The sequence below is a fragment of the Naegleria gruberi genome (genome assembly GCF_000004985.1).
Source record: "Naegleria gruberi genomic scaffold NAEGRscaffold_2, whole genome shotgun sequence".
Lineage (NCBI taxonomy): Eukaryota > Heterolobosea > Eutetramitea > Acrasida > Naegleriidae > Naegleria > Naegleria gruberi.
In genome coordinates this window covers 692324-707338 of record NW_003163325.1, presented here as the reverse complement: position 1 = coordinate 707338, position 15015 = coordinate 692324, and the positions used below count along the sequence as shown (strand labels likewise).

Here is a 15015-nt window from a genome sequence, read left to right as displayed (position 1 = left end):
AATATTTTCATAAAAAGTGTGAATATAATTAAATCTGTTTCAATTTGCAATGCCTTGATGTCATTGTTTGGTTTGCTGAGAAGGTGGAAACCAATGCAAATATTTCTTCGAATTCGTTTTGAAGTTAAAAATTATTTGTTATTTTAAATTTTTAAAAGAAATTCGTGATGATGAGGAAGAATAATTTAATATTAATGAGTAGGAGGAGTAGCAAACTTGCTCTGTGTAATCATGGCGTTAATTGCCCTCACACCATTTACAAGTCATCAATTCTTGATGGGAGATGTTACTATCATAGTGCTTTTACATTAAATAATTCTTCTTCTTCCCTTCAACAACCAACAACTATCAATCAAAAACAAGAAGGATTTAATCAAATAGAATTTGATTGTCTTTATCATCAATATACAAACATTTCGGAAAATACTCATGAATTTCAAAGTATTGAACATTTGGAATCGGATAAATTAAAGAATTATCTATTTTCTACTAAATTATATGCCATGCAAGTGAAGGAAATTACATCACAATTAGAGGAAGCATTCAATAATAGAGACTATAAAAAAGTAGTAGATTTATTTACTCACTATTATGGTGATTTTGAAGTAAAATCTCGTGAAGCCTATCAGAGAAGAATTATTCCTCTCACACAATACTCTATGGCCATTGATTCTCTGATTAATTTGGAAAATTATAAAGGAGGAGAATTATTATGTTACAAATGTCTTCATGATGAAGGTTTAACTAGTAATCATACAATATTTAGTAAATTACTCAAGATTTACATTCTCTCTGAACAACAAAAGAAATTCGATGAACTAGTTAAACAATTAATGGATAATAATAATTTATCAATTTATCACTTTGGAATTATTCTTCAGGAATATTCTAGTCGATCCGATATTAAAAATTTAGAGAGAATTTATTCTAAAATTAAGGAACCAACGGATTATCATCACAGCATTATGCTTTCATCCTTCATTAAAACAGATCAAGGAATGGATAAAGTTAATTATGCTTTTAGAAAAATCTCAAAACCAACTACCTATCAATATAATTTATTGCTGAACTATTACATTTCAAAGGGCAGTGACAAGGTTGAGGAAATTCACTCCAAAATTAAGGAACCTGATACCTATACTCAAAATATAATTCTAAAGCATTATTTAAATATTGGGTCCACTCACAAGGTTATATCTCTTCTTCAACACGCTAAATTTGATATTGTTGCCTATAATACAGTGATGAATTCATATGCAAAGAAGGGAGACATTAAGATTGTTGAGGATATTTATAAGATGATTCAGAAACCATCCCATCAAAGTTACAATATTATTCTCACTGCCTATCAAAATGCTGGACTTTTTGAAAAGGTAGAGGAGTTTTACAAACACATTCCTCTTGAAATTCGTAATGACTATTCATTCTCAAATCAAATGCAAAGATACAAATCAGAAAAGGAAAGATTAGATAAGGTTAAAACAATCTATGATACCATTCCTTCTCCAAATGTTGTCCACAAAAATATTTTAATGGATGCCCTTGCTGATAACGCTGATCAGAAACAAACAGAGAAGGTATTCAACTCTATTGAATCTCCTGACAAGTACAGTTATCAAGCATTGCTTAAAGCATTTTTGAAGAATAATGATTTGGAACGTGCTGAAAATTTGTTAAAGGAAATTCAAAATCCAACACCTGCCATGTATAATCTCATTCTCAATACCTATAAGGAGATGGGTAAAATTGAAAAGATGCGTTCCCTTCTCAAGTCTATCAAACATCCAGCAGACTCTACATTGACAATTTGCTTGTCTGCCCTTCCACCAAATGAAGCCCTATCTCTCTTACAGAAAATGCCAAAACCAAATGATATTCACATCAGAGCACTAATGAATAACTTTATCAATACTGGTGATATTAATATGGTTGTCCAAATTTTTGAGAAGTTAATCAATCCATCCCAAGAAGCCTTTGCAATTCTTCTTAAAGCATTATCAAAAACCATTAAACCAAACAATAGCGAGAATTTACCAGTAATGGAACACTACTATCAACAAATGCCAGACAAGAGACATACATTGGCCAATAACAGTATGTTAACAGCTTTGGCATCTGTTGGAGATTATGAAAGAATCAGAGTAATTATTAGTGAAATGTCAGAACCAAATATTTACAGTTATAATTCACTTTTGAGAGCTTATAAGATGAATGGAATGTATGCTCAAGCTCACGAACTATTCAATCAAATGGAACAAGTAGATAGTGTTTCATTTGTACTCATTGTTGCTTGTTATTATCTATCATCACATGCTCATCAAGCAAACATGTCTAGTGAACTGATAGAGTCCTATTTCAATAAGATTACAAAACCAACATCTTCTGCCTACAATTCACTTGTGGAATATTATATTAAGGAAGATACAAAAGAATCTATCATGAAAGCCATTGCACTTCACAAAAAGAATCCTGCACCAGATCAAAACTCTTTTGTAAAATTGAAACAAGCAAAGGAAGCTTTAGAAAAATTAGAAAAGGAAACAAATCCAACAAGTAAATAAAACTCAATCAAAATAAAAATGTTGAAACAACGATATTGCCAATTCAGAAGATGTTTCTCGACACTTCTTCTACCAGGTAAAAATTACAATACATTTAATTATTATCATCATCAGCAACAACAATTAATGAAAACCACTACTATTAAACAAGATATTAATGAAATAGCTGAAGCGTTGAACAAACACATTCAGCACATTGATGAACTTGTTAGAGAGTATGAAAATAATTTTCAAATGATTAGATATTCTTCTAATTATCAACAAAAAGCCATCAATCCAATGTCAATAATAGAGAAACCATCTGAAATTCTCAAATTATTACAACAATTCGAGAGGAGGCAAGGTGTACTAACTGATCATGCACTCTTCTCTCAATCCCAAGCTAAAACTCTTCGCTGGATACTTTCACAGCATGAATTATTCATCTTTTCTGAGAATGTGAAGAATCAATTTTTTGAATTGTTGGAATTGGAAGTGAATAATGAATTATCCAATGCAAAACTTGAAAATCTCACCAAGATCACTGTCAAAAAGGATGATATCATTCTAAATGCACCATACACCCCAGATTGGGAGAGAGGAGGGAAAATTTCATTTCTTGGAACTTTAGGTTATTCAAAAAAGGGATTTTCTTTGATATTCTACTATCTTGATTCGTTACAAAATAGAAAATTGAAAATAGAGAATAATCCGATCAGGGAAATTACAATAGATGGAGAATATTATTTGGAAATTGATTTAAAAAGATGTTTGTCATTCAAAAATAGATCTATAAGAATGATTGGATTTCTAGCTCTGAGAAGGTACATTTCCCAAACTCAAAACTTTACTGATGAAATTGTAAAGAAACAAATTGAAATTGTGAAAGCTTCTCATTCAAATAGTTTCTTCCACCTCTATAACAAGATTTCTCCAGAAAAGGAATTAGAAGAATTGGAGAAAAGTCTCAAAAGTTTACAAGAAAAATTCATTGACCCCAATGCTAATTTACAATTAACACCAACTCAACTCTGGGATTGGAATTTGGAGATGCAAGAATTGGCAAGTAATTCTATTTCTGAGAATTTCAAAATTTCCACAGAGGAGGGTATTACTGGAATTTGCAAAATTATTGAAAAACTATTTGGTTACATTGTGAAATTTGATGATGATCTACAACATGTCACCATTCTGAGAAATGAAAGGATTGCTGCAGTGGGTATTTTAGATCTCGTTAAAAATTCAAAACCCTATCGATTGAATACCTACTTGTATCATGGTTGTTCAGAGGAGCACGATTGTTTAAATTTTTCAATTATTGAAAGTTTTGAAATTGACCAATTGAGTATTCAGGATTTATCTCAACTGTTCCAACATGTTTGTAAAGCGGTAAGGCATTTAATTATTAAGGAGGAAAACAATGGGATTACATATTTTGGTGAAATTTATTTGAATAATGAGTGGTCTCTAATAATTGATCACTTTTTGGATCTGCTTATTAGAGATCCAAGAATTATATTTGGTATATTTAGACCACTTTTATCCAAACAGGACAATTCGAAAGAAATTTTGTACCACTACATGAAATCAAGGGAACATTATTTAAATACTGTTGAAAATTTTCACAATCAAGAAAAAGTAATTCAAGATATGGTAAATATCAAGATCCAATCTTCAAATGAGGAACCAACATTATCATATTTCGACATGTTGAATTCAGAATCTAATAATTTACTACCAATTTACAACAAGACTCCCCTACACAAATTCTTTGCAGTGACCACCAGTTTATGTGAAAACCAAGCTAGTCTGGGAAGGAGAAATGTTATCAATGAGTTCAAGTACAAACAATTTGCAAATTTATTGTTGCAACAATTTATTTCCTCTGTGGAAGATCCACTTTCTGATAGACAAGTGAGAAACTTTATGTATAGACTCTTTTCCATACGTTCCAATACCAATGTTTTCGAATTGATGAGGAGAATCCTTCCAAACCATGACTTACTTTAACAATTATTTCAAAGAAACTCAATTGAGAAAATTACAAATAAACACATTTAAAAGCTATTTAATAATTAATTGAACATTGTCAATTTAAAAATTTCCTGATGGGTCCTGTGTATCAGAAATACCTCCACCATTAATTCTTTTAACCTCCTTCTCTGATCTATTTCTATGCAAGTGGAATAAATTAACAGCATAACATGGATTTGAAATTCTAAATCTATTAGAATCACGTTTCAAATAATATAAAATAACATTTTCAGTACCCATATATCCCAAATTAATATTATTCAACTTGTCAATGATTGAATCTCCAAATTTATCCTTATTCCTGAAAATGAAAGCATCATGTGAACCTTGATAACCACCACATTGATCTCTATTATTAATTGGATCTGGCTTATTACCAACTAGAGTTTCCTTTCTTGAAATAACATATGCAGTTTGATGTGGCATTCTATGTAACTCAACCAGGGTATTATCAAAATAAACATCAGTATTAATGAGTCCTACAATTTTTTGTGGTAATTTTTCATTACAATATCTCATAAAATCACCAACTGTAATACGATGACCTAGCATGTGAATGACAAGTTTTTCTTGTCCAATTAATTTCTTTAAATCTTGATCGTTTGCATCATTCTCTTGAAGGAGGTGAACTTTTTCAACAAATGGATTGAAAAGATTTAATTGAATTGCTGCCAACATATCCACATAATGATCATTTTCCATATTTCCAAATAATTGAGTTACTAAATGAACTGCTGGATTTTTAACATTTCCACTAGCAATTTGTTTAGTCAATTCAATTGCTTTTAATTGATCATTTTTTAAAAATTCTGAAAATTTGGACAAGTTATTATCGTTGGATTGACTTGTTGCACACGGTTTTTCTATTATCTTTTCAACTATCTTTTCTACTGGTATTTCTATTGTCTTTTCAATAATCTTTTCAATGACTTTTGGTTCTTGTTGTGAAGATGTTTGTTCTCTGACCTTAGTTGAAATGACAACGTTATTATTGGCTTGTTTATGATTCCGAGAAAGATTAGAATAATAGAGAAAAATTGCTCCTATTATTAAAATTGAAACCACAACAACAGAAATTACTCGTTTTTGCATTTTTTTTTATCCTTGCCTGATGACATCTGGCAGTTGGAAGATAACAATAAACTTTATTGTTTTCGTTTCTTTTTCATACCTCCGAATAGATTAACATCTTGTGTTTCCTTTCTCTTTAAACTATTTTCATTGCTTCTTGTTGAGTTATTATTATTAGTAGTAGTATCAGTAGCTTCAAAACTTCTGGTTGTATTAATATTTTCACTATTATTATCAGTTGTTGATGATGTAATATCATTGAATCTATCCTTCCACCTTCCAGAATTTTGTTTAAGTTGATCCATCGATCTCTTTTCAAAGAAAATTTGAGCTTGTTTTCTCAAATCTGCTGTGAGTTGTTGTTTGGATTTAACCTTCTCGAATCTATCATAAAATCCAGAATCTAAGAGTGTAATCTTTGCCTTACATTTCTGTTCAGCAACACTTAAGAGATGTTCTTCAGATTCAGCTTGTTCTTCATCAAAAGGTTCGTATTTAGCCATTTGAACATCAGTATCAGATTCAATGGCTTTAATACGTTTAACTTCAAATTGTGAAATGAGTGAAATACACACACCAAGTCTTCCAGCTCTAGCTGTTCTACCAACTCTGTGAACATACTTATCAGTGGTGTCTGGTAAATCATAATTAATAACATAACCAACTGCTGGAATATCTAAACCTCTATTAGCAACATCTGTACAGAATAAAAACTTGAGTCTTCTCTTTCTGAAATATTTCAATACGGCAAATCTTTCTTTTTGTGATTTAGATGCATGAAGAGAATCACAACTAATTCCCAACAATCTGCAAGTTTGATTCATTAATTCACATTGAGTAATATCTGAGAAAAATACAATAGATATCGAATTATCTGGTAATGAATTGATTAATTGAACAAAGTAGGCATCTTTAACATGTTCAGGCATGAACAAGTAATATTGAGATAAATTATCAGCCAATTGGAACAATTTACAAGCATCATAAATATAGAGACTCTGTTCCCTTTCTTCCTTCGTTTTTCCACTATTACTCATTGCCATTTTAGCAAGTTTTTTAACCTGATTATTCATTGTAGCAGAATATAATAATGTTTGTCTTTTTGGATTTGAAACACTCAAAATTCTATCTAAATCTAATGAATAATCCATTGAAAATATTCTATCTGCTTCGTCGAATACCAAATATTTAATCTTTTTGAAATATCCATCATTATTAAACGTTCTAATGGCATCTTCAATTCTACCAGGTGTACCAACTACAATATGTGGAGAGCTATCTAATAAGTGGGCTTGTTTAAGATAATCCATACCACCTACAAGTAATGCAACTCTAATTGGTAAATCACCTGCTAAAATTTCAAAATGTTGCTTAATTTGAATGGCCAATTCTCTTGCAGGTGTAATGATAAGAGCATAAATTCCATACATATCCTTTGCTAAATTTTGAATAATTGGAAGTGCAAATGCAGCTGTTTTACCACTACCAGTTTGAGACATACCAATAACATTCTTTCCTGCAAGTGTTGGTGGAATGCACTTTTCTTGAATTACTGTTGGCATGTTAATTTGAAGTTTGCTTAAGTGTTCTTCTAACCATGATGAAATACCCAAATCAGTAAAAGATGGTGAATTTTCTGTAGTAGCTTTTTTAGTTCCACTCTTTTTGGAAGCAGCACCATTGGATCCTTTCACAATTTGTTCATCATTATCGGAATCACTCAAATCATCATCACTATCAGAAAAATCCAATGATGGAGCAAGTTGACTTGTTGATGGTTGTTCAGCATCATCAAAATATTGTTCATCCATATCAAATTCATTCATTGTTGGCATGATTGTTCTTTTTTCTTCCACAACAGATGGTTTTTCAGAACTTGTATTCTTTGTAACAACACTCTTGGAAGGTGTTGTTGATTTCTTTGTAGTTGGTTTACTTCCAGTTGCTACCACTTCCGCCGAGGAGTCCTTCTTCACTGTTGTTGTTGTGGTAGAAGTCTTCTGTGAGAGAACGTTGCTGATGCGTTTCTTCATTTTTTTGTTCAAATATTTTCTGAAAGTGATGAATGATATTAATCATCATGGTGTGGGTGATTAGTGAAGAAAATTGTGTGAATAACTTAAATTTTCTTAAAGTAAAACTAATGTTAAGCTATTTTTCTAATAAAACTAACAAACATTCTAGAATACCAGCAATGAATGGCTTCCATGATACGAAAAAAGTGAAGGAAAAAATTTAAAAAAATGGAAGGAAACAAGTTTTATCCCATGTCCTTCAATTTTGGTGGCGGAAACAACAATACAAGAAAACAACATCTTGATGATGATTATCAAATGATTTCTGGAAATAACAATTTAATGATGGATGTATCTCCTAATGATGATCAAATGATTTCTGATGACGATACACAACCATTACGATTAGTTTCTGATGATGACGAAGAGAATTTAAAACAACAACATGAAGATAATTTAGATAATGTTATTGATATTTACGAGAGAAATTATAGAATGGAAGAAATTAAAAATAGTAATACTCTATTAGATTCCAAGTTTATGGAAGTTTTGGATCAATCATTTTCCGATTCTCATGTTGTGTTAGCAAAAAGATTTGAAAAGATTTGTGAAAGAAAGTAAGTTAATAGAGATTATGGTACTAATGGAATGACAGAGTTCAAGAATTACAAGAAATTTATCAAAAGACGTATTTTCTTCCTGATGAACAACATTTAAAAGTCGGAAAAGAGTACACAACACTCAAATTGGAAAAATTTACTTGGGAATTGTTGTATTTATTATTTGAGGATGAAAAGAAATCACTTGATAATATTAGTGACCATCTTAATCAACAAGAATTAAAGAAATTCGTGTGGCGAGTCAGTCACAAAGAGGTTGTCAACCAAATGATGAAAACTGGTAGCGAGTTCCGTAAATTACAAGTATGTTTTTTCTTTAAGCACATTTTCGTTTACCTTTCTAAAGATTATCGTCAATTGGTTGGAAGAAAATGCCAAGGAAAAAGTTGATGTGGAAAATGAAGGAGCATGGCTCTTTACATCCAGAGGTGGAGAATATGTTGATCCTGATTCTATCTATAAGAATAATAACTTGGATGAGAATGATTTGAGACAGGAAAGAATAATCATTAAAAAGACTTGGGCACTAGTCAGATCTGGACAGATTGAAGAAGCCCAAAAATTCTGTCGTATGCACAACCAATTTTGGAGAGCATCAACCTTATCTGGGTCTGAGCTCTACCATAACCCTAGATTAATGCCAGGTGCCTGTGAAAATGAGGAAACTGTTGGCAATCAAAACAGATTTGTTTACCTTAATACCATTCTATCAATTTTGAAATCAGATACTGTAAATGACGATGAAATTCATCAATACGAAAGGGCTATTTATGGCAGTATTGCAGGAGACTTGAATTCAATCCTACCATGTTGTATTTCATGGGAAGACTATCTATGGGCTTATTGCAAATCAACAATGCTCTATCTAATTAATCAAGAGCTCGCCAAATACGTACCAAATGATTCTGAAGACAAGTTATATGTTGGCTCTGTTCTCGATTCACTCAAGAGTAATAGCAGGTCATTACTGGAGATTGTCCAATCTGTTAATACTTCTTCAAATGAGAAGATCAAAATTGATGCTGTGCAGTACCATCACGTTATTCAGTCATACATTATTTGCAGCCAAATTCCAAATCTAGTTCAATATTTATTAGACTCTGTGAACAATCCAGCAGAGTACACCATGTCATATTTAGCCAACCTGTCAAGATTTAGCGCTCACTTTATTTTAACTTGGATAAGTCTTAATGGCTCATTCGAAAAAGATGAGTGTAAGGACGCTATCATTGTCAAATATATCCACTACTTGATTGCCTCTAAGCAATTCGAATCTATTGCCTTCTACACCAAATTTATACATAATAGAAACGATACAAATGTTACCTATGACTATAGATCGGATGTATATGCAAAATCGATTATTGCAATAGAAAAAAGTGAGAAGGAGAATTCAAAGAATCTCCGATCCATGCTCATCGCTAAAGCAAAGGAGCAAGGCTTAAACATTCAAGAAATTGCCACCATAGTTGCTCAAAAAACTCTTGAACAAAAAGCTTCCCAAGATGAAGTTACCAACATGTTTGATGCTGCCTTCTTTTTAGATCCAAAAAATAATCCACTCAAGAATCTAAGAGAAAGACAAACCACCGAATTGGACATTAAGAAGATAAACTCAATCGATTGGCTCTGTATTGAAGATATTAACCCATTCAATTGTCTGCTCCAAACAAATTTATTGATAAGAGAATTTATTGACCAAGGTAAACTAGGAGCATTTGAATTATTAATGAAAAAGCTCCACGAGCAACTTGATTCGAAATTGGATGATGTTGGTCTTGACAGTAGACAAGAAACAATATTTAAAGAATACATGTTTTGGACACTCTATGAGAAGGCAATAACTACCTATGTGTCATGGAATACCCATATCAAAGAAAGACCTACATTTACCACTCAAGAAGGTCCTTTCCGTACTCAAGCTGATAAGATTAAGTATCAAAGCGATTTGAGCCAATTTAACAATACCATTCTCAAGAAATGGACACAAGAAAATGAGATTTTCCTCAAACAAGCTAAGGATAACCACCTGGCTATTGTTCAATCACCTTGGCTCACTATTGAAAATGTGGATGATTCTACGAAACAAGAATTTGCCAAACTCAAACAAAAATGCATTCCAGATATTGTTTTTTGCCTCTACCAATTACTTTCATTTGCAGAGGAATATGATGCTTGTATGCAATTGGCCGACATTATTGCTGATGATACACGTGGTTTGTACAAGTGTTTTTCACAAAAACAATTAATTGATTTCTTAAAATTGATGAGTGTTTGTGAATTATTATTCATTGACAAACAACAAAAGGAGGGTAATACTGTTAATTGAGTTGAGAATAAAAGCTTCATTCCGCCAGCAAATATCTTGAAATTTTTTTGTTCAACATCTTAGATGTACATGATCATTACAATTTTTTAACAGTTTATTTATAGCATCTCATCAACAACCTTGCCTTATTATTACTGTGGTTACCAATATCGTTTTTCCAATCAAAAAAAAATAACTCAACAACTTTCTCTCTTTAACAACATGCCAAAGACACCAAAAACACCATTGCCAATCTCTTTTCCAGTCTCTAGTTCCGAGTTGAAGAAGTTAGATTCCTCCATAGATTATGAACTCCCAGAAAAGTACAGAAGACCAGTTGAACATCGTATTTTTGTAAATCGTACTGTTAATTTGGATAATATTGAATATTATGGCTTTGATATGGATTATACAATGTAAGTATTATTATTTTATCTCACACAACAATTTAAACATTTTAAAGTGCTGTAAGTATTTAAATGGGAATGCATTTTCATAAATTTCACACTAAATTCATCACCACCAAAATAACAACAAATTAATCAACAAAAATTGATCTACAATATTAATATAATAATAATAATAACAATAATAGAATTACATTTCTCCAGTCTTTGAATCAATGTGTACTAAAATGATCCTTCAAAGACTTGTTGATTCTAAAGGTTACCCATCCGAAGTTCTCAATATTACCTATGATCCATCATTTGCAGTCAGAGGTACATTCCTAGATAAAAGATATGGCAACATTTTAAAGGTTGACCACTATGGATTCATCTTGCAATGTGTTCATGGTAAAAAGATTGTTAAAAAATCCGAATATGAACGATTCTATCCAGATCACTTGATTCACAATGAAGAAGAAATGGGTAAGAGATATTTCTGTTATGATACCCTTTTCGGAATTCCAGAAGCCTCTCTCTATGCATCTCTTGTTGATTACTTTGAACAAACCAATTTCCTTGCTAAGAGTGAAACTGGAAGTCCTACCAGCAATGATTCTGATAGTACTGAACAAACCAGTAGTGAAGAAGCTAGACTTTCTTATTGGTCTCTCTTTGATGATATCAGAGAATGTTTCCATGGTGTTCATAGTGATAATAGCTTAAAGAATGAAGTCATGTCTGATTTAGCTAAATATATCAAGAAGGATGATAGGCTTCCACTCTTGTTTGATAGAATGAGAAAGGCTGGAAAGAAGATTTTCCTCTTAACCAATTCAGAATATTTTTATACTAATGCAGTTATGGCCTTCTTGTTGGATAAATCTATTGAAGGTTATGAAAGATGGACTGATTTCTTTGATATCATTATTACTAATGGTCAAAAACCAAAATTCTTTAAGGAAGGTTCAACTTTGAGAGAAGTGGATCAATCGACTGGAAGTTTGAAATTGTCAGCAGTTAAGGGGTTCAAAAAAGGAAGCGTTTATTGTGGAGGTTCTTTTGGTTTATTCAAGAAATTCACCAAGACTAAAGGTTCTGAGGTTTTATACGTGGGAGACAATATTTTCCACGATATCATTGTTACCAAACAAAATAGATGTCTATGGAGAACCCTCCTCATTGTCAGAGAAGTTGAAGAAGAAACTAAAAATTGGATGACAAAGAGATCAAGTGAAATGTGGAACACTGTTCATACATTGGAATATATCAGAGCTGAAAGCTTTAAGAATCTTGATTCATCCTATCCTATCAATGGTCACAAAGATGTTGAAGAATTCCCAATCAAGCAACAAATTGCCAATGCCCAAGAAGAACTCAATGCCCACTTTAATTCATACTTTGGAAGCACATTCAGATCAGGTACAAGAGAATCATACTTTAGTACTCAAATTCAAAGATTTGCCGATTTATATTGTAGTGACGTTGTTTTGCTCTTGTACTATCCATTCAATTATTACTTCTCCACTGTCCCAACCCTCTTGCCACACGAAAGAGAATCACTCTATCAATTTGAAAAGGGTTCTATTTCTCAATAATTTTTAACTTTGTAAATAAATTTGAGTTTTTAAAATGTAAACAGCATAAACTTTATTTGACGGTTGTAGGTGGTTGGCGCCAATAACAACTACAAAATTCTACATGGCGGAAAATAACAACGAAAAAACAATATCGTAAAAAATGAATAGAATATCAACAGCTGCCGGTGGAAGACTTATGACTGCTCTTCCAACCGGTTTTTGGGGGAATAATAGACCTGGAACATCTGTTAATGGAGGCAGACCAAGTGTTCGGGTTCAGGAAGGTGAATATACAAAAGTGATCTACACCCTTATTACGGAAAAAAAGTATGAGGATGCTAAACAAATTCTTCAAAATCAATTAGAATTCTTTACAGAGAGCAGAGCTGCTCTTTCATTACTTGCTTATTGCGACTATTTGCTTCAGAATTTTGTTGAATCTGCACAAACCTATGAAAAATTAGTCAAGCTATATCCTTCTGTCGATCAATACAAATTTTATCAGGCTCAATCTCTTTTTAAGGCAGGAATGTATCCTGAAGCAATCAAGGCCTGTGCTCCGATTGAATCGGAAGAATTAATGCAAAAAGTAAGTGGATTTGTTTTGAGCTTGTAAAATTGAGATAATTTAAAAGGTTCAAAAATTACTCTCGGCTTGTCATTACGAATTGGAAGATTTGGCAACAACAAAATCACATGCCGAAAAGTGTATTCAAGATGACCCAGATACTTTGGTTCTCCAAGGTTGTATTTTATATAAGGAAGAAAAATATGAAGAGGCAAGGAAAAAGTTCCAAGATGCGCTTAGTATTTTGGAATATCAACCACACATTGCTTATAACATTGCATTGTGTTACTATAGATTGAAACAATATAATATTGCCGGTAAATATAATCAGGATATTATTGATAGAGGATCAAAGGAACATCCAGAGTTAAGTGTTGGTAGTAACACGGACGGATTTGAGGTGAGAAGTGTTGGAAACAGTCAAACATTGAGAAATACAGCTCTCATTGAATCTTTCAACTTGAAATTCTCCATTGAATATCAATTGAAGAATTACGTTGAAGGTAATGAGGCCCTCAGAGAGATGCCACCAAGATCAGAAGAAGAATTGGATCCAGTAACATTACACAACCAAGGATTGTTGCAAATGGAATCTGATCCTAATTCAGGGTTTAAAAAACTCAAACATCTTATTCAACACCCACCATTCCCTCCTGAAACTTTTGGAAATTTGTTGCTTTTATATTGTAAACATCAACATTACCTTTTGGCAGCTGATATTTTAGCAGAAAATAGTCACTTGTCGTTTAGCTATTTGAGTCAAGATTTGTATGACTTTTTGGAGGCACTTATTATGGCTCAAACGAGTCCAGAAGAGGCTTTCAGAAGCTTGGATATTCTTGCAACAAAACATATCGACAACCTTAGAAAACTCACTAAAATTATACAAGACGCCAGAATTAAGAAGGATGGCGATCAAATGAAAAAGTCTCTTCGTGACTATGACGAGGCATTGGAGGGATACGTACCCGTTTTAATGGCAATGTCAAAGATTTATTGGGATATTGAAAATTACCCAAAGGTTGAAAAGATTCTCCTCCAAAGTGCAGAATTTTGTTCTGACCACGACGTTTGGAAACTCAATATGGCCAACACTTACTTTATGCAAGAGAACAAATTTAAGGAAGCTATCAAATTCTATCTCCCAATTGTAACCAAACAAAAGGATAATTTGTTAGATGTTCACGCAATGGTTTTGGCCAATTTGTGTGTTTCGTATATTATGAAGAGTATGAACGAAGAAGCAGAAGAATGGATGAAAAACATTGAAAATGAAGAGCAAAGATTGCACAGACAAAATCCTCAAAAACAATCTCTTCATTTGTGTATTGTTAATCTTGTAATTGGTACACTTTACTGTTCCAAGGGTCACTATGAGTTTGGTATTTCAAGAGTAATGAAGAGTTTAATCCCATACAATAAGAAGATTATGACAGATACATGGTTCTATGCAAAGAGATGCTTCCTCTCATTATTTGAAACGATTGCCAAACACATGATTGTCATTAAGGATCAGACGTATATTGATATATTGAACTTTTTAGATGCTGCTGCAACATATGGTAAGGAAATCAAGACAGCCCTGAGTCCAGATGCAGATGGTGCCAGTGATGCAACCAATGTAAATACTTCCATTCTTGATATTGATGGCAAGTCTGTAGATGACCGAACAGTAACACAAGAAGCAAGATTACTAAAGAAAATGTGTTTGAGATTATTAGAATAAATTTAATGTACAGTTTTTATTAAATTTAGTAACGATGAATATTCTAATCCAAATATATTGTTATTTATTCAATACCTGAACAAAAAGATCTGTTAGAAAGTCAAAACTTTGATTTTATCTTTAGCAAATGCTTATTCATTTAAAAGGCATGAAGAAACAAGTGTAAGAAT

General features: G+C 32.3%; 6 protein-coding genes across 6 annotated transcripts; 5 read left to right on the top strand and 1 right to left on the bottom strand.

Moving 5' to 3' along the window:
• Positions 1–194: 194 nt before the first annotated feature.
• Positions 195–2566, top strand: NAEGRDRAFT_77944 (PPR repeat domain-containing protein; the record flags this gene model as incomplete). The annotated part of the gene is made up of 1 exon (XM_002682885.1): positions 195–2566. One exon carries the CDS (start codon positions 195–197, stop codon positions 2559–2561), a length of 2367 nt encoding a protein of 788 aa, XP_002682931.1. The 3' UTR covers positions 2562–2566.
• A 121-nt stretch (positions 2567–2687) lies between these two features.
• On the top strand, positions 2688–4550 carry NAEGRDRAFT_61997 (uncharacterized protein; the record flags this gene model as incomplete). Its single annotated transcript, XM_002682884.1, has 1 exon — positions 2688–4550. One exon carries the CDS (start codon positions 2688–2690, stop codon positions 4548–4550), a length of 1863 nt encoding a protein of 620 aa, XP_002682930.1.
• Positions 4551–4634: 84 nt separating this feature from the next.
• Positions 4635–7678, bottom strand: NAEGRDRAFT_77943 (dead box-containing ATP-dependent RNA helicase; the record flags this gene model as incomplete). Its single annotated transcript, XM_002682663.1, has 2 exons — positions 4635–5569; positions 5746–7678. 2 exons carry the CDS (start codon positions 7676–7678, stop codon positions 4635–4637), a joined length of 2868 nt encoding a protein of 955 aa, XP_002682709.1.
• A 210-nt stretch (positions 7679–7888) lies between these two features.
• On the top strand, positions 7889–10636 carry NAEGRDRAFT_77942 (nucleoporin 107; the record flags this gene model as incomplete). The annotated part of the gene is made up of 3 exons (XM_002682883.1): positions 7889–8277; positions 8316–8583; positions 8627–10636. 3 exons carry the CDS (start codon positions 7889–7891, stop codon positions 10607–10609), a joined length of 2640 nt encoding a protein of 879 aa, XP_002682929.1. The 3' UTR covers positions 10610–10636.
• Positions 10637–10810: 174 nt separating this feature from the next.
• Positions 10811–12600, top strand: NAEGRDRAFT_34898 (5'-nucleotidase; the record flags this gene model as incomplete). The annotated part of the gene is made up of 3 exons (XM_002682882.1): positions 10811–11004; positions 11052–11055; positions 11184–12600. 3 exons carry the CDS (start codon positions 10811–10813, stop codon positions 12567–12569), a joined length of 1584 nt encoding a protein of 527 aa, XP_002682928.1. The 3' UTR covers positions 12570–12600.
• Positions 12601–12711: 111 nt separating this feature from the next.
• On the top strand, positions 12712–14845 carry NAEGRDRAFT_61993 (uncharacterized protein; the record flags this gene model as incomplete). The annotated part of the gene is made up of 2 exons (XM_002682881.1): positions 12712–13140; positions 13187–14845. The coding sequence occupies 2 exons, from the start codon at positions 12712–12714 to the stop codon at positions 14843–14845; spliced, it is 2088 nt and encodes a 695-aa protein (XP_002682927.1).
• Positions 14846–15015: the final 170 nt, after the last annotated feature.